Source organism: Myxocyprinus asiaticus, chromosome 23, assembly GCF_019703515.2.
Source record: "Myxocyprinus asiaticus isolate MX2 ecotype Aquarium Trade chromosome 23, UBuf_Myxa_2, whole genome shotgun sequence".
NCBI classification, from domain to species: Eukaryota; Metazoa; Chordata; class Actinopteri; order Cypriniformes; family Catostomidae; genus Myxocyprinus; species Myxocyprinus asiaticus.
Window position 1 is genome coordinate 15,935,774 of NC_059366.1, and position 19,463 is coordinate 15,955,236.

The 19,463-nt window shown below is 35.9% G+C and overlaps 2 protein-coding genes across 4 annotated transcripts in view; both read left to right on the forward strand.

Moving 5' to 3' along the window:
• The first annotated feature begins 55 nt into the window (after nt 1-55).
• On the forward strand, nt 56-6,211 carry LOC127413655 (tripartite motif-containing protein 16-like). The gene is made up of 6 exons (XM_051650952.1): nt 56-505; nt 1,464-1,559; nt 1,864-2,097; nt 2,226-2,385; nt 2,506-2,565; nt 5,088-6,211. The coding sequence occupies exons 1-6, from the start codon at nt 92-94 to the stop codon at nt 5,606-5,608; spliced, it is 1,485 nt and encodes a 494-aa protein (XP_051506912.1). The 5' UTR covers nt 56-91; the 3' UTR covers nt 5,609-6,211.
• Nucleotides 6,212-10,949: 4,738 nt separating this feature from the next.
• LOC127413657 (transmembrane protein 150A-like) overlaps nt 10,950-19,463 on the forward strand; it is a 53,025-nt gene continuing 44,511 nt past the window's right edge. Inside the window, exons 1-3 of one of the 3 annotated variants that reach the window (XM_051650954.1) lie at nt 10,950-11,179; nt 13,325-13,519; nt 18,726-18,773. In XM_051650954.1, coding sequence (XP_051506914.1) covers nt 13,455-13,519; nt 18,726-18,773 — 113 coding nt within the window. In that variant the 5' untranslated portion in view covers nt 10,950-11,179; nt 13,325-13,454. The remainder of the gene's footprint in view (nt 11,180-13,324; nt 13,520-18,725; nt 18,774-19,463) is intronic. The other 2 variants (XM_051650955.1, XM_051650956.1) reach the window with 2 other exon arrangements.

Sequence of the window (19,463 nt, forward strand, 5' to 3'; positions counted from 1 at the left end):
CCTCTATATAATGAATGTGACACTACAGTTTCATTGAAACTCGGTTTTACTCAAAGTGATCATCTTTGGATTATGCCAAGATAGTTTTAAAATGTCTCGGAGCAGTACTGCAAATCGAAGCCGAAACAGCTCTCTGGAGAAACCCAGAAGATCAGGAAACTCTGGAAGATACAGCAGCCCCAGATCAAGCAACCAGATCAGCTACAGTGAAGTGCTATGTGATTTTTGTCTGGTTAAGAAGAATAAAGCTGTAAAGTCATGTCTGACATGCTTAACCTCATTCTGCGAGACTCATCTCCAGGCCCATTTTGAGTATCCAGCTCTTATGAAGCACAAGCTGGTGACGGCAACAGGGCAACTGCGTGAGAAAATCTGTGCAGAACATGATAAACTTTTGGAGGTTTTCTGCCGTTCTGACCAAGCATGTGTTTGTGTATTGTGTATCATGGAGGAGCACAAAAAACATGATATTGTTTCAGCTGCAGCTGAAAGGACAGAAAAGCAGGTGAGGTTATCAAATTTTTGGATTTTTGTCATTGTTGAATACTCTCTGTGCACTGGAAACTTCTGTCACCAAGACAAATTCCAGGTGTGTGTAGATCATTCTGTTTCTTATTTAAATATAGATTTTTATTTTATTTTTTATGGCTGTGCTGCTGAATGTAGTCAATGCAGCTGAATCATGATCATTACTTAACAATACGCTGCAATACTGTATGTTTACATAAGTTCATGCATCATTTATCTTGAACTAACCATGAACAATAATTTTACAGCATTTATTAATTGTTGGTTGTAATGTTAATTTATACTATCGTTCATTGTTAAGTAGAGTTAAAGGTGCACTCAGTAACTTTTTGCTCGTATCATCTTGGACTTACAGTGACACCTAGTGGTGTGGATGCAGCATCATTCAAAATCAGTAGTTTTCAGTTACAGATGTCATTGTAGAAATTCACTGTTCACAATCAGCCATGATAAATTTAATTTAAGAGTGAAAGTGTCCAATAACAAGACGGTTACTGAGGTTAAGCAAGTAGTATCAGCTGGTCATGTGATTCTATAATGGCAGCCCCCATGAGGGCACCCCTGCCCAATGTAGAATAAAACAGATTTTATAAGGTTACTGATATGACTAGAGTCCTCATCTCATGTTAGTGTTCATGATTTTATGCATACATTTCAAAATCACAATTCATTTCTTTAGGAGTAAATCTCTTTTAATGGGGAAAAATTACTAAGTGCACCTTTTATAATCCATTTATTATATTAACATGTTCAGCATTTAATGTTAAATGCATTAGTATATGTTTAACATTAACCAAGATTATTAAATGCTGTCAAAGTATTGATCACAATCATAAATATTACTAATAACTGAGTAACTGTCCGCTTTTGTAGTGCTTTCAATCAGATTAATGTGATCTGTGCAATGTCTCACGAATGTAAAATGTTTTCAACAGAAAGAGCTTGGGGCTAAACTGATGGCTTCACAGCAGAAAATTGAGGAAAGGATGAAGAAATGGCAAGAACTTAGGCAGGCAGTGGCATCTCTAAAAGTGAGGATTTAGAGAAAAAATATTGTAAAGACTCCTGTGTTCCTCATATCTATCATTAATTCAGTGCTTGAATGTCTGCTTAAAGCTACAACAATACAATACAATTTGTTTAGTTGACCCTTTAGCCCAAAGCAATGTAGACACTTATTATAGGTGTATTTTCCATGTTATGTTTTAAAAATATTTTAACAGTTGTTTAACTCCATACTATGATTAACTCTTATAGCACAATTCTGCCTTAAATGAATTCTGTGATTGAAACTGGCCCTTCCTCATTTATCTATGTGTATTTTTATCATTATAGCATTCTTCTCAGAGTTTGCTGGATGAAAATGAGCGTATTTTCGCTGAACTGCTCCGGGCACTGGAGAGGAGGTATGCAGAAGTGAAGGAGATGATCCGAGCGCAGGAAACTTTTCTGGTGACAAGTGCAGAGGGACACCTGGACAGACTGGAGGAGGAGATCACACTGCTTAGAAAGAAACATAATGACCTGGAGCAGCTGTCCCACTCTGATGATCATATCCATTTCTTACAGGTTCAGATCAACCAGTGATGCATTAAAATGCTCAGTGATCCATTCGTTTATTTGTACAATACATTTGCATTATTTGCTGGACAGTTAGTAGTTGTGACAAACGAACATTTCTGCCTATTTTTACCCAGAGCTGGCAGTCTCTCTCTGCTCCTTCTGGATATGAAGACTTGTCCAAAGTGACATTAGCCCCACACCACACATTTGACAATGCAAAGAAAGCCATCTCTGAACTGAAAGTGCAATTAGAAGACATAAGCAAGGGAGAACTGAACAAAATCTCCTCAGCAGGTGGTTGAAATCGTACATTCCTAATAATAATAATAAAAGATACAAATATATGTATTAAATATACTGTAATATAATGACATTCCATATCAATGAATTTGTTTTTATTTGTTCTTTCCGCAGTGAAAGAAGTTCAAATTCTGCAGACTCTGGAACCAGTAAAAAGGGAGGAGTTCTTAGAATGTAAGTTACTTTATGGGCACACTTTGAGCAAACAAACAGCACCTTCAATACCACAAATGCCAACATAATAACATGGGAAGTCAACATGTTGCAACCAAACGTTCCAGTACCCTGACATCAACCCCATTCTGCCGAGTTACTCACAAAAGCCATATCCCATCAGACATTAGGCTCGTTTGAGATGAGCAAGTTCTGTGCAGAACTGATCACCAGTGATCAGCGGCAGGTACATGCCGGTTAGAAATCTGTCTGACTTGCTGTGATATCATGACCGTATGTCAAAAATACTCCTGCAAGAGCAAGCCGGCCACAGTTGTAGCAGGCAGGCGGCGCAGTTGCTTTTTCAGAGCTGTGCAAACTGCAAGCACGATGGGAAATTATTTGCTGACGACACAGCGTAATGCTCATTGGCTTAAACAACCGTGATGTTTTGTTCTCTTTTAAAATGTTAGATTTTAAAAAAAAATTTTTTTTATCTCTAATATCATGTTTTATATGTATAAAGTATCTTTGAATATTCCCAACATTCTGACAGTAGGGATATGTGATTGGTATCATATTTCTGAGATATCTAAAATACTACAAATGGGTGAAAAGACACGTCTTATGGGGGAATTAAATAACAGTTAGGCTACATTAAGTGTTTTGTTCATCATATTTATTTTCATTTAAAAGCAACAGAATTTAAATTATATCCACTTTATTAACAACAAAGCACTTGAACGTGAATCCTGTGATATCTGCCTTGAGTTCGTAGAGGCTGATCCACTAGGAGAAGTGAGAACTGTCCGATTTGACAACTCTTATTTCACTCCTCCCCAGACAGCACCAGCCTGCTCTCATCTACTTTCAAGGAGAGGCATTTGGCATCTCAAACGAGCCTATTATTGCATCATGTCAAGATTGTTTACCTTCTTTATTATTATTTTATTATTATTATTGAGAAATCATGATCAATTTTACATAATACAATAACAAAAAAAGAACAAGCACCAACACACACACACACACACACACACACACACACACAACCACTCATGTTGGTTCAGCTATCATTATGAGGACTCTCCATAGACATAATGATTTTTATACTATATGAACTATAGATTCTATCCCCTAACCCTAACCCTACCCCTAAACCTAACTCTCACAAAAAACTTTCTGCATTTTTACATGTTCAATAAAACATCATTTAGTATGTTTAAGCGATTTAAATTATGGGGACACTACAATGTCCTCATAAACCACATTTATAGTATAATACCCTTGTAATTACCAGTTTGTAACCTAAAAAAAAAAATCCTCGTAAACCACTTAAATCTGCCCTACCCCCCCCCCCCCAACAAACACACACACAAACAAAAAACAGAACAAACAAACAGGTATGAGATAATCACATAAATAACTTAAAAGCTTCACATATAGTCCTCATGCATTTTGCTTTACTATTTTTAAATCCAAGAAGTAACAACATAATTTTCCATTTCTATTTTCAGAAAGATGAATTTTCCGGCCAAAGAAAGTCTTCCAAGTCGATCCAATTTTTTTACTATACACGCAGTTGAAAAATACGTGAACAACAGTCTCCTTCTCCAAACCACAAAAATCAAATTTAGTATCAATATCAGTATAAAATCTTAGAAAAAGTGTTTTAGATTGTTTGTTTACCTTCTCATGTGGTGTGCGTTGCGTCAGCTGCATCACATGGTGCGTTCAAGTCCTCCAGGGAAGTTTGTATTTATGATGTTGGAAGTCGTAAATAGCCTACTCAAGTGAGTTTAGTTGGAAAGAATGTACCCATTTTGCTATTTCATATTTATTTTTCTATTTCTCACTAATTGACAAAGACAGAAAGCTTTTTAGCACCATTGTAACAAAATGAAGAGAATATCTGCACATTAGGAATGTGATTGATGTGTTATCTAACTTTTTGATCATTCTAGTGCTGTTACATAGAATCATGGGAAATGTAGTTTTGTTGCACAAGCCTGTCACCTCATAAACCAGCTAAATGATTCTTATTTTCTGGTAAGCTTTATTTCTGTTCTTCATTTACAGTATGAAAAATGCACATAAACTAAATTGCTCAGTCAAAATCCACAAGTAAAACAGAATTGTTACCAATAACAACTTGCTTCCGCCAAGATTCTTTAATCGATATAAACCCAACTCGGAGAGTCGGGCTCAAAGAAAATCCAGAGATTCCCACTGGTAATTATGACTTTGTAGTGCTGTTGATCATTCCAACATGATGCACCAACAGATCCAGATTCGCATTTGAAACGAGAACATAATCGTGAAAAAACTCGCACGTGCCTTTATGTTCAACAACACTTCTAGCTTCGGCCACTGGGGGCAGTAGTTCTAATTCCAGTAATCACAGATTGCGTTTAGATGAAGAATGTGCAATCCAAGGATTGTTAATTAGTTGTTTAATAAATCATGTGACAGTTATACATTAAATAAAACACATTTGGTGTTGTGAATGCTGATTAATTTAACAAGATTCCATCTCCATCCAGATTATTGCCAGCTTTCACTGGATGCCTCAACAGCATACCCAAGCCTGCAGCTGTCAGAGAGAAACACAGTGGTGCAGATGAGTAATGAACCAAAGCCGTACCCTGAGCACCCTGACCGCTTCGACTACTGGCAGCAGGTGCTGTGTAAGGAAGGTCTGGCCGGTGGTCGCTACTTCTGGGAGGTGGACTGGAGTGGCACAGAAATAGATATAGCTGTGGCTTACAAGAGTATTCAGAGGAAAGGAAATGACAATGCTTGTAGCTTTGGGGGGAATAACAAGTCTTGGAGTTTATACTGCTCTGAATCCAAGTTCTCCTTTGTACATAACAGCAAAAGCACCACTTTATCTCGCCCAAGTTCCTCCAGAATAGGGGTGTATTTAGACTATGCGGCTGGAACAGTAGCATTTTACAGTATGTCCGACACCATGACGCTGCTTCACAAGGTTCATACTAAATTCACTGAGACCCTCTACCCTGGGTTTGGAGTCTGGGGATATGGGACAACTGTCCGACTGTAAATTAGAGTAAATTACTAAAATATGTTTGGTGTAAAGGTGTAGAGTGTTAATCGGGATGTTAATAGTGGTTTTTACATATTTATCTTATACAGGAGTCATTTGTCAACCACACTTTTATCACTGCATCCTGTATTGACAGTGACTCATCTTTAACAGCAAAGCAAAATACTGCTATTTTTCATGTGTAAACCATTACTTGGCTTATTGATTTATTATGTCTTGACTCTAAATACTCTAGACACCACTCCAACCCTGTCTATTCCTTACCATTCTGCTTTACCTATCAGAAACATTTGATACTGGATACACTTGCAGTATACTAGCTATGTGGCACAAAAAGTAAGAATAATTTACAAACTTTTAATAAAAAAAGATAATTATATCTGAAAAATGGCAGTCTGTGACAAGTTACGTATTATAATCCTTCACTGTAATGCTTTGTTGAAATGTTTTTATTATTGCATAACATTTGTATTTATCGTATTGTTATAGGATAGGATATTTTATTAGGCTAACTATCTGTAAGGAATTTTATTCAAATAAAAATACTTCACTTTTTGTGTTAACCTTTTGGTTTTAATTTAAAGGGATATTCACCCAAAAATAAACATTCTGTCGCCATTTACTCATCTTTATTTTGTTTCAAACCTTTATGACTTTCATTCTACTATGGAACACAAGAGGAGAAATTTGTAAGAATGTAGATGCTGCTCTTTTTCCATACAATGAAAGTCAACGGTGAACTGTCCGGTCAAAAGATGTGGGGTGCACATGCTAAATCTCACCACTAGATGAAGCTATTCCAAACGTTTTGAAAATTACAGCTTTGTTAGATTTCCTTCCATAGCTTGGAGCTCAGCAACTGTAATAAACTCAGTCAAATGGATTGCCAATTTAAAATGTTTCATCTTAAATTCAAGTTTCTATATTCATGATTTTAATGTTCAGGTGTTTTATCTTGCATCTTCACAATTTAAAATGTATTGATTGGCAAAATCTATACCATTGTGAGGCTCAAGATGTGCCCACAAACTTGCTACCTGTCAGCAAAATGTAAACAGGTTAAGTCAGAACATCAAAAGAAAATGATGAGAATGATGTTGAAGAAACACCCACTAACATTGATTAGGTTTGCTAATATTCAATAGTGGGTTGAGATACTGCCTTTGCTACAACTGAGGTTCTTTTTCATGTTCAGATTGATTGCCGCAATGTGAAATAATGATGAACAGATTTAAAAGTGTTTTATTATCTGTAATGTAAAACTGTATTTGATTACTTGTAAGTTTGGACCCTATTTTTAATAGGTCATTGGATATAGAGACAAGTAAACAGTGCACTGTGAAAAATCAGACAAACCAACCTATTTTCCCACTGAATTAATCCACACTTGACATGAATCAGAGGCTAACACTAGGCAATGGTTACTACTGCTGACCTGATAACAGAAGTGTGAGCTGTCAAGCTTGTCTGATAAAATGTGCTTTAAGACTAGACGAGCTACCTTAAACATTACAACACTGGTAGCACATCTTATTAGTAGTAAACTCCTATCCTGAATCAGAGGTCTGTTTATCTTGTCTAGCAGGGGGAAAAAAAACTTAACAGGATGTACAACCACTTTAATGAATAAGAATAGTGCATTTTGTTAAGCAGAACATACTGTATGGTATAATAGATACTTTAGTACATCTTTTTCGTAACATTTGGCAAACTGTGTAACAAGATAACAAGCATATTGCAAATATTAATAAAAGAAAGGTCAAACGATATTGCTTCATATTTAAAGCTACACTATGTAACTTTTCTTTGTTAAAAAATAACAAAATGTTATTAATGAGAGAGTGCAACAAAAATCCATCTTCCAAACCATGTCTTTACCCAAATACACTTTGATAAACCTATATAGCTGTCGGGACGGATTTCGCGGGAAATTGCAAACATATGTCATTCACCTGTGCTTGTTGACGTCATATACGTACACAGAGAAAATAAGCTCCGGCTACTGTAGCGCACGTGTGGGAGTAGAGTGAAGCTGAAAGTTTATTGTCACAATGAACGAGAAAAATTTACCATGGATCATTCAAAACAGCAAACCTCCAGGGAATCACCGGTTGTAAAAACAAAGAAACCCCAAACAGAGCAGAGTCTACAAGCAAAAAGGGAAAGTGACAGAGTCCGTAATAAAACCCGAATCAACATCGGTTTGGCTTTTCAGAGGTGGTGACAACTCCGAGATCTGAAAGAATTTAAAAGCGACCCAGAGATGGCTTTTTTCTTACTCAACAGGTAAGATATTTTATTGATTTGGTATATAGTTGTGTAGTGAAATACAATAATTATACTGTAATCGGTGCAGAACTTTTCACTTGCTAGCACACATGTGTATTTTTCTTTATAATGGCAATAATTTATATAAATAAATCCTTTAGTCCTAGGCTTGCCAAGGACATGTGAGTCTTGAAACCACTGGTTGGTAACAATGACAATCTATAAATTAGTTACTACCATGGTCTATTTGGCCAGAATATCCTGCAGTGATAAAAACTTTACAACGTTTTACCTTATCAGACTAGCAATCGTTATGTCTAATGTTAACGAACGTTACCTAACTTTTGTAACATCATTTATTTCAAAACATCAATATTTCCAAGTCAAAACAACAGCATAAGATATGGCACTCACCTGCTCAGATGACATGCTTTCGGATATCTGTCTTTTCCTTTCTTTCGTTATTTATTTTTCCATTCACTCTGATAAGATGTCCTGTATCCATATGTACACCGGTGCCTCAAACCACATTCATCCGTACAGAGGAGCAGAGCCGAAGCGCAACTTGCGTCATTACCAAAACAATGTTCTTCTACAAGATGCATGATTTTTTAACTGCTAGAGGGCCAAAAGTTACATAGTGTAGCTTTAATACCGTCATACCATCATAGTAAACAGCTGGGTCTAAAGTAGTCCACTGGTTTAATCTATTTTGCATTTTCTAATTGAATAAAATTGTTTTCATTAAAAATTAAATGATCAGCATAACATTTTGAGTGAAAATTTTAATTTAAAAATAGAATTTCTTTCCCACTGCTGTAAAGACAAATTTGTGCAAAATTTCATGATCCATGTTATCACAGCATGATTTGAGAATGTTCAAAATAGCATCATGTGTGCTTCAGTGGAACAAGGAAATCTGACTTTTTTTACAGTTAACACTGTAAATATATATATTTTTTAACTTACATATGATTAGTAACCTAGAAATAGAGCCGAATTTTAAATATTTCTTCTTTATTTTAGATAATAACTTATCTTTGCTTAAAATTTTTACTATAAATGTATTTTCCAAGATTAAATGAAAAAATTGACCCCACAAAAATGTATTTATGGACCTCACAATTAGGGGCCATTCACACCGAAAGTGTATTTATCTCCGTCCATGCTGTTTTTCCAATTGATTTTGTATGTAAACAAGCTAGACGGATGTTTTAGACCATTGTGCCATGGCTTGCATTTTATTTTTTCAATGTCTCGCCAACTGATCGCACAGTGAAATTGAAACAGTAGGTTGACTTTTCTTTAGCTATAAATCAGTCTTTTCTTACCGAAATGCGAACCACTGCCCCCAGTGGCCAAAGCAGTAAGTGCTGTTGGGCATATCGTCACATGTAAAATCCATTTTTTGGGTGTAATGTTCAGGGAGGGGCACCAAAAGCGAGTTGTAAAGTGAATTGTTTTTAGCTCTATGGACAGCAATACAGTGAAAAGGAATGCATATTTTAACCTATATGCATTCCTTACACTAAACCTGGCCATTATTGGAGTAAAAATGTTATGTTGGGGGGAAAACGAAACATCTGAAACACATTCGTCACAGATTATGCGAACGCGATTACTTCCTGGTTTCAGTATGGCATACGATCAACTGCTGACACAAAACTCTTTCAGTCACGCCACAGGAGAAGGTAAACACACTGGAGCCGAGATGGAACTTGTTGGTGACTTGGCATAATGTGGCCATACCTAGTATACTGGAACTTTTGTAAACTACATGCCGAATTCACGTGTGATCATGTTGATCTTTCACAGGGGCACCGCATTATTTAGATGACGTGTTGAGTTAAAAAGAACGCATCTCAAGACACCCGTCTTGTTTTTTGTTTTGTTTTTTGCAGCAAGAAAGTGTTTGGTCTGAGCGGCACCCTAACTATATATTTGGCATTGCCCGCAATTTTGCAGATGATGTGTTCAATCTCAGATGATTACTAAAAACTAAACTTTTTCTAGATCAACGTTGATGTTGGCTTGACAAAGCCTTGTCTGAAAGTTGAAAATCGTTTTAAAATCTTGAATTCTGAACGTTTTTACTGGTCCAACAAAATAGGTTAGATAGACAGACAGACAGACAGACAGACAGATAGATAGATAGATAGATAGATAGATAGATAGATAGATAGATAGATAGATACAGTAGATAAGTCAATGTACTGTATGTCTATAGGATTTTGGCCACTTTGAAGGCCAGATACCGGACAACCAAAAGTCTGATCAGTAAGAAAAGACAGCACACTATTCCAGAAAAGTCAGAAGGTCTGTACCAATTTTGGTGGACGAAGCTTGAAAGCTCTAGGAGATGTTAGTTAGAAATTTTGGTCTTTGTTTAGAGAGTTTGGAAAAACCATAAAAAAGTCTGTAGAATAACTGTATGTTTGGCCAACATAATTACGAACAGCCAAATCAATTATCAGCAATTTAAAGGTGCACTCAGTCATTTTTTCTTCATTAAACTAGTTTTATTGCTTCAGAAATTGAAATAAAGATGTAAGATGAAGATGAAGACTCCTGTCATATCAGTAACCTTATAAAAGCTGTTTAAATCTACATGAAAAGGTCCCCTTGTGGGGGCTGCCATGTTAGGATCACATGACCAGACTCAGTAACCACCCTGATATTGGACACCTCCAGTTATGAATTAAATGAACCATGGCTGACATTTCTACAGTAGTATTGGTAACTGAAAGCTATTGATTTTGAATGATGCTGCAACCATGCCCACAAGTGTTAGTGTAAACTCAAGACCACATGTTAACAAAATTACTGAGTGAACCTTTAATTCAAATAATTTTCAACAAGCACGTCTTGACATTACGTCAAACTACCTCTTCATGCTTCCCTCTTCTTACAAAATGTACAGTGCTATGTTATATAGTACACTTCTTAATCAATGTGAGATTATGAGGATGTAGGTGTGTGTGTTAATGTGTTAAACTTAAACATGGAGGAGGGAGGAGGAGCAGTGCGAACAGCTGGACAGTTTTAAGTTCGCATTCAGTCCACACGGCGGGACACGAGACAACGCTGATCTTCTGTCGGAGCAGATCGAGACAAGAAGTATTGTGTTCAATGCTCGAGACCAGAGCAGAGGAAAACGACTCGGAGAAACATTCCGCTGGACGTTTGAGGAGTAATGATAAACCTGTTATTAGCGGTTAGTTAAGATTGATGTAACCTGCCTCTGAACAGTCACAGTTGGAAGAGACGCGTCTGCTGCCGTCTCCTGTCAAAGGGGGTAAGGTGAGAGACCGTGTCCACACGCTATTGTAAATATACGACTATTTCACAACTCATATTTAAGGTCTTAAGTATCTTAAATAAATTACAAGAAGTCTTACATTTCATTTGCTGAGGTCTTAAATTTTGGGGCGTGAATAGAGGAGACGCTTAAAACAGTTAAACTCATCTCTCTCTCTCTCTCTCTCTCTCTCTCTCTCTCTCTCTCTCTCTCTCTCTCTCTCTCGTGCATCCATCATTTAGCAGCTGACACTTGAGTTTAGTGTGAGCGCGCGCAGGGAAGCGCATTTTTACTGAATTTACGATGTTACACATGTATAAACCTTCATAAACATTCCTTATTTTACATCACCTTTGACAAAAATTGTAAAGCTAACAGAACTACTCAGCTGCAGAGTTACACCTGTTATATCTCACATCTCCATCTCTCTAGATCTGACATATACAGGCATTTTCTCTGCCATCTGAATCAGTCAATTTAAACAGTTTTGTAATAACATACAAAACAATAATCATAATTATATAAATATTATAATATTAATAATATACATAATATATGATCTATATTTAATATTTATATATAATCTGTTTTCAGTATACATAATAACTAACTATGCAGCACAGTTCTCTTTCATAATTTAATCTATTAACATTTTCAATACATATTGTCAACTTTAAATGGCCATTTTAAAGGTAACTGACTAGTTTTGACTTTTACTTGAGATATTTCACACAAAAATGAAAATTGTCATCACTTACCTTCATGCTGTTGTAAACCTGTATGACTTTCTTATTTCAGTAGATATCAAAAGGAGATATTAGGGAGTTTCAGTCACCATTCACTTTCATTGAATGAATAAAAGATGCAGTGACAGTGAATGAGACTAAATATTTTGCTTAACATGTTCCACGGCAGAGAAAAATTCATACAGACTCAAGGGTGAGCAGTGATGGCAGAAATTTCATTTTTAAATGAACTGCCCTTTAACTACCCGATAAAGTATTTGTTAAAGGTATCTGCTCATGCTAGACTTTATTCACAGCAGCGCCATATTTGATTTTTATGGGAATGACAATGAGGCTGTGCGGGATAGACAGTCTCTTCAGTGAGCTGCACAGCAGTTTAAAGTGTTTTTGAAAAAATATATTTTCAAAAACACTCAGTAGACAGAAAACTCCAGACAACAGGTAGTTGTGGAAAATCATATGATATCTAGGAGCTTTTTTACAGCTTTATAACGTGCATGCCATTGAAGAGATGGTAAGTCTATCCCTCACAGCCTCGTTTCCATTCCCATTAAAAATCAAACATGGTGCTACTGTGAATAAGGTCTATAGACCAGTCCTCTTGTTTACCAAAATGTCAGCACGTGCGCAGTAAGTGGTGGCAGAAAGCCCACTGACAGTTGTGTTAGATTTGACAGATTAGATGATTAAACGAAAGTATGACACAAAACTATCATAAATACAAACATATTCTTAGTGATACAATTACTATAATGAAATGAGTTGATAACAAACATGTAATCATGTTCACTATAAATTTTTGCTGCAAAGTTGAGTTGAAATGATCTCCTCAGTCCAGTCAGCTCTGTTGATGGCTTGATGCCACAGCAGTCAATGAGAGCCCTCAAAATCATTTTTCAACAACATAATCCGATAAAAGTTTATTTTTTGCACACCACTTCCATGTTTGACGTAAACTGTGACGTTGCCAATGCATTGGTCTAGTGCATCACGTCTTGCTGGAAAGCAAGTGACTAAAGAGAGGGGTCACAATATAGGCTACATACTTTAAGCTACATAAAATTAAAATACAATAATATTTAAAAAACATGTCCAGAGACATCCAGGTAGCTTCAGTGGTTTTGTATTTACCTGCTAATTAATTATTTAATGTGTTTTTTCTTAAATGTTTCTTTTATTAGACCTTAAAAAGTCTTAAAAAGTCTTACATTTCATTCCTTCGAACCTGCAGATAGCCTGCAACTTCACTTCACTGGTTACTTGGTAACCATTCTGCCTGGTTACCAAAAAGATTAAACTCTAGATGAATTTGAAATAGGTTATCTTACAGTTTTAAGGAACAGTCCAAACATTGACATCAGTGTGTTTCTAATTGTAAAGCATATTCAATTTTCCTCGCAGATATGTATAAGATGAGCCTGTTTGGGGTCGTGCAAAGAGTATAAATGCACATTGATGAGCAAAGAGAGACAGGCTGGCGAAGGCGAAAGAGGTGGATGTTTTGAGGGTCGCTGAGGATCTTGTGCTGGAGATGTCTCTGTGGATGATCTTACCTGTCAGCCTCCCAGCTCTCACCATCACTGGAATATGGGTTGTGTGAGTCTATCTTTATTTTATATCAGATGGAATGATTATGATTGCAATAGGTGTGGATGAAGTGTCAAGGATGCTGTGATTTAAGATTAAATAACTCAGACTACTTAAGATTTAAGATTTTAAATTGATTCACAGCAATTTAACAACGTCCTTTCAATGGACATCGGATGGACATAGGTGACATGTCTTAGATTGAACATATAATGTGTCAGTTTGGTGAACGTCAGCTAAATGGGTCTAGAAGTTGGTATTAAAAATGCCAAGACAGCCTTGTAGTTCTGTATTCCACAGATTATTTTAATGGTTTGATGTAGCCAATATGTTGCAGTCAGTGTATTTTTATGCAGTTATCCCTATTTGTCAACAGCATATGTTGCATTTTGAATGGTGGTCTACAACATACTCAATGCTTGTCTTCCAACAAGGCTTTTTGTCTAGCTCAACCAGCATGATTTCCTTTAACCAGCATTACAAGAAAATTCATACTGGTCGACCAGTTTCACCAGTTAAAAGAATGATCAGATTAAATGTATACTTGGGCATTTGTGGCATAATATTGATTTCAGCAAACAATATTTTCAACTTGTACTTAAAGAAAAAAAGAAGAAGCAAAAATCATGGTTACAGTAAAGCACTTGCAATGGAAGTGAATGGGACCAGTCATTATGCATGTTAACATGATTTTAGTGTGATTAAATCGTGTACTAACGTTAGTAGTGGAAAGTTATGTCCAATGTTACAACTTTGTTGCCATGATGACACAACAAGTAAACCTTATAAGCAATTTTATCAACTAAAATCATGTGCAGTAGAGAATTTATCACACTAAAATCCTGTTTACATTAAAAATGTTTACGTCTTGTCGCTATACTTTTTAAATAGTGTGTGTTTTAATGTTTATGGATTGGCCACATTCACCCCCCCATTTTAAATAAACGAGGGATGAGTTGAAAATATTTTCTGTGGTAATCGACATTATGCTTCAAATGCTGTTGACTGAGCTTAACTTGTATTGAACCAGAAACATTCATTTAAGTTTTGCTGGTGAACAACATGGCTATGCTGGTCCACAGCTAAGACCAACACTAACCATTATAAACCATAGGAGTTGCATGCTGGTTAAGCTGGTCTTTTCAGCAGGGATATCGCTGTTCAGTTTAGACTGCATAAATGTAGGATAGTTTGAAATATTTATTATTGAATGCTTTGACAAAGATTTCCCTCTCCCTGGAGAAGGCTATTTTGTATCTATTTTGAGAAATCGCAAAGCTCCCTTGCAAACATTTATATTTTTTAATGTAACTTGTTTTGAAAGGTGAATTATTTGAATGAGGATAAAATATGAAATGCCATATTCTTTCAAATATATAGCCATATTCCTAAACCTAATCTTTTGGGAGCGAGCTGTTCATAAAACCGTCACAAACTTGCCCATAGCTGACTCATCTGAGCTTGCCTGAAAAATGCTGAGGACTTTGAGGTCATTATTAGCAACATTGTCATGGTACAGCAATGGATAGGGAAGCTGTGATGTTCTGGAAGAACATCATGCATGAGCAAGCATGTGAATGCTAAGAACATGGTGATGAATGATTCCGTGTAATAAATAAAGAAATTGGGATGAGGGACTTTGGCTCCAAGTATGTGATCAATGGTAGAAGACCCAGGGGGATACACAAAACCTTTTATTCTTTTTTATTTGCTTTAAGGTACATCGCAGTGCTGGCGTCTCTTTGCTTGTCCATATTTCCTTCCCGTGGAATGCTTGCAGGCACCCTGTTTCGACAGGGAGTTCAAGGTCCCCTTCCTCTCCTGTAGAGCCTTGAGAGTGAACTGACTGAGGTGGTTACATAAACCCAGTGCAGGGAGAGCAGCATCAGCAACTTCTCATTTACTATGCCAGAGATAGGAAGGGAGGGAGGGAGGGAGGGAATGTTTTGTTTATTCTTTCCATGACTCCTGTAGTGACGGTCTGGGAGAAGTTCCCAGTACAACATGGACTAAACTTGTCCTGTTCCAGCGACTTTTTCTTTCAGTATCTTTGCAAGAAAGGGCATGTTTTTATGGCTGAAAATGGAATCTCTAATTATGACCTGCAAAGGAACTGAGTTTACCCAAAAAAAAAAAAAAAAAAAAAAAAGTTAAAAGCACAACTGAATCTGCAAAAGGATGTTTGGTATGTTCTCACAATTAATTGTTTCATAATGGTGGTCATCTGTTAGTAAAAGTCAGTTTTTTGAGTAGTTCACAGTGCACAGTACTCTGTTACACCCCAGTGGAACGTTTCTTGAGTTATTCATGGTACATTGTAAAAAACATTTCCATTTAGGCAAGGGTAATTTTCCGGGGCAATATTTCCATTTGGTCTTATTTTCTTTATGTTCAGGCTGTCGTTTATGAATCAGGATAACTCTGGTCACTCATCCCACAATTATGTGCTGTTCTGTGCAGGGTGGAACATACTGTTTATGCAAACAACACTGTCCATTTTTATTTACAACAAAAGATTTAAAGGGATAGTTCACCCAAAAATGAAAATTCTCTCATCATTTACTCACCCTCATGCCATCCCAGATGTGGATGACTTTTTTTTCATCTGCTGAACACAAACAAAGATTTTTAGAAGAATATCTCAGCTCTGTTGGTACATACAATGCAAGTGAATGGGTGCCAAAATTTTGAAGGTACAAAAATCATATAAAGGAAACATAACAGTAATCCAGACTCCAGTGGAAACATAACAGTAATCCAGACTTCAGTGGATAAATCAATGTCTTCAGAAGTGATATGATAGGTGTGGGTGAGAAACAGATCAATATTTAAGTCCTTTTTTACTATAAATTCTCCTTCCTGCTCAGTAAATCTCCACTTTCACGTTCTTCTTCTTGTGTTTGTGGTGATTCACATTCTTCATGCATATCGCACCCTACTGGGCAAGGAGAAAACATTTCTGAATAAAAGGACTTAAATGTTGATCTGTTTCTCACCCACATCTAACATATTGCTTCTGAAGATATGGATTTAACCACTGGAGTCATATGGATTACTTTCATGATGCCTTTATATGCTTTTTGTGACCCGAGTACGTGATGTTGAAGGGAGGAGGTGTGGACATCGATGGAGTCTGCCATCCGTCTCAGAGATTTTAAAAAAGAACAAACAAAAGCAATTAGTCTCCAAAAGGTTCATAATGGTTCATTAAAAAGATGTGTTTTATTGTCATTTTAGATCTATGAAGTATCACCCTCACTAGTGTCTCAAGTTTCATTTAGAAAATGTTGTACCAAAATAAAAATAAAACATTTATATTGTTCTCTTTTAAAAAAAAGCTGTATTTGAAAGAACAAAGAAATTCACATAAAAAATAGTATCTTTATATACAGTATATACTTTATACAGTATACAATAATACATATACAGCTAAAGTGAATAAAAAAGAGATCTGAAACCATTTAGTCCAGAAAGAAGTTGAAAAAAACAAAATGTGTAAAAGAGAAATGGCTTCTTTTTTACTGAAGATGTTCACTGGAATTACTGTTAATTTTGCTGTTGCATACAGCTGACTGGTTAACAAAAACAAAAAGTTTTTCTTAATAGGCTGCACATATTTAATTGTATATAATATATATACATATTATATAATTGTTTTTTTGTTTTCCTATAATGAAACAATGTGTAGTTTGTTTCTTTACACATAAAATAGTACTCCCAATCAGTTCCACACAGTGAGTTAAAGATATTCTAAACTCAATCAGAAAAAACAACAACAATGGTATCAGATTGGGATCAGTATCGGCCGATACTGAGAGTTATCGGAAATCGGATCGGGAGAGAACATTTTTTATCGATGCATCCCACCTTAAAAAAAGTCTTAATTTATTATGCTGTTTTGATCCCCAAGTTAATGTATCTTGTTATAACTGGGAAAAAGGGACAAATACTGATTTAGAAAACAAAATATGCAATGTTGTGCCATGCTCAAAATAAAAAAGTTATATGGGATGACAAGTATCATAAATGTTTTACAGAAAGTCACTATTCGCTCTTGTTACAAGTAGTCCCTCTCTCTGTGATGTTGAGAGTGACCTGGTAACGGTCAGCATGATTGTTCATAACACCAGCCAGGGCAGATGGTAGAATGTTTGTTTACCAAATGTAATTTCTCTCAGCATTGTGCTAAGTGTAGTGTACAGCTCAGGTGGTCTGTCTCGCTGTGGGGACACGCACACACATTTTCATGAGATGAAAACAAAGCTAATTGCTGCTTAGCCTATTGCTGACCCTGCATGCTGTCAGATGCAGTTACACTAGACAAATGCAAATGTGTTTGTGTGTTTGTCAACAGTTAGATTAGCATGAATGAAAGACGGGCTGAGATGGTATATGATAGTAGGTGCTGTGGGTGTGTTTACCATCCGTTTAGTGCTCACCCTGCTGAAAAGACCAGCATTTTGTGTTTTGATTGCTGGTCTCCAGCATGGGATGCTGTTAGGCTTCTGAATTACTGTAGCTTAAAGGGGAGGGGAATGTCATCCATTATAAGCATTGTACAGGTGGGGGGGGGGGGCTATGCATTGCATACCTTGTATATATGGTTTTTGCACCCCTGTCTCTGGGTTCATTGACATCCTTTGAGGGTCAGTGCGACTGAATCAGGAGCTTGTTGCACTTGTTGCATCAGCGTGAGTAAAGAGTGGCACATAATACCAGCATGTATCTGATGAAGATGTTCTGGTCATATCGACTACCATTCCGGAGCTGTCCGGTTGTTTGGTTTTATGTTACAAGCAGAAAGCCACATCAAAGGAAATGCATCATTTCAGAGAAGACACTGTGTTTCTCTAACTTTTGAGCCCACACTGTATCTTTGAGTAATGTCAGATGTAAGTGGTTTACAATGTTCTTGTGGTCTTTTGATTTCTGTGTTTGAAACAGTTCTTATTTTGACAGAATCGAGGCTGCATTCAGAGTTTTTTAGGACATTGTGTTTATTTTGGCTTGTTCTTGTCTGTTTTGTTTAAATATGTGTTTAACATGTACAGATGCAACAATACATGTTGTAGAATTTGCATATTTTAAGGAAGACAAATATCTCCATTCAAAATAGCAATTGCAATGAAATACAAGTGCATTTTCCTCAAACCTTTATTCAGGTTTGCATTGATGGCATTTTGTGACTAATGTACCATCATTTCTGTCCATTCAGGTATGCTATGGCCTTGTACAACCAGCATGTCTGTCCTGTGGACAATTGGTAAGAATGTATGCATATATATATATATATATATATATATATATATATATATATATATATATATATATATATAACCACAGTATATATAATAATGTGTCAATTTGTTATTATTTTGAAATGGAATTATTTTATTGTTGAGATTTAATGAATTATTAATAATTTAATATTTAATTTAATTATGTTAATAGAAATTAAATTTAAATATTAAATATTGTAAAAAAAAATTAATCAGTAATATATAATAAATGTAAATATAAGGATAATAAATAACATCTTTAAAATGGTTACATTTAAATCATTCATATATTTTATTTTTTTATTAATTTATTTAATTTTATGGTATCTAATATCAAAGTCCCTTTAAGGCAGTCTACGGCCATGTTTGTAATGCCTTCAGGACACTATTTTCTATGGAAAAGTACAGTTCCTATCTGCTTAATGGGGAAAGAATAAAATCTCTGAAAAATTTGTTCAAGATTACGAGCAAATAAAATATTTCAAATCAGCAATAAAAGGCAGGACTTTAGAGTGCCCCAATAATCATCCATTTATAGAGCCGCCACATTTAGCATTATGATTCCTGCGATTTATAAGTATACTAGTGAACCGTCTCATTCTGTACAGTCTGCTAATATTCAGATTAATTTATGTGTACTTCTTTCAAGACCATAAGTGTAAGTGTGTATTGTT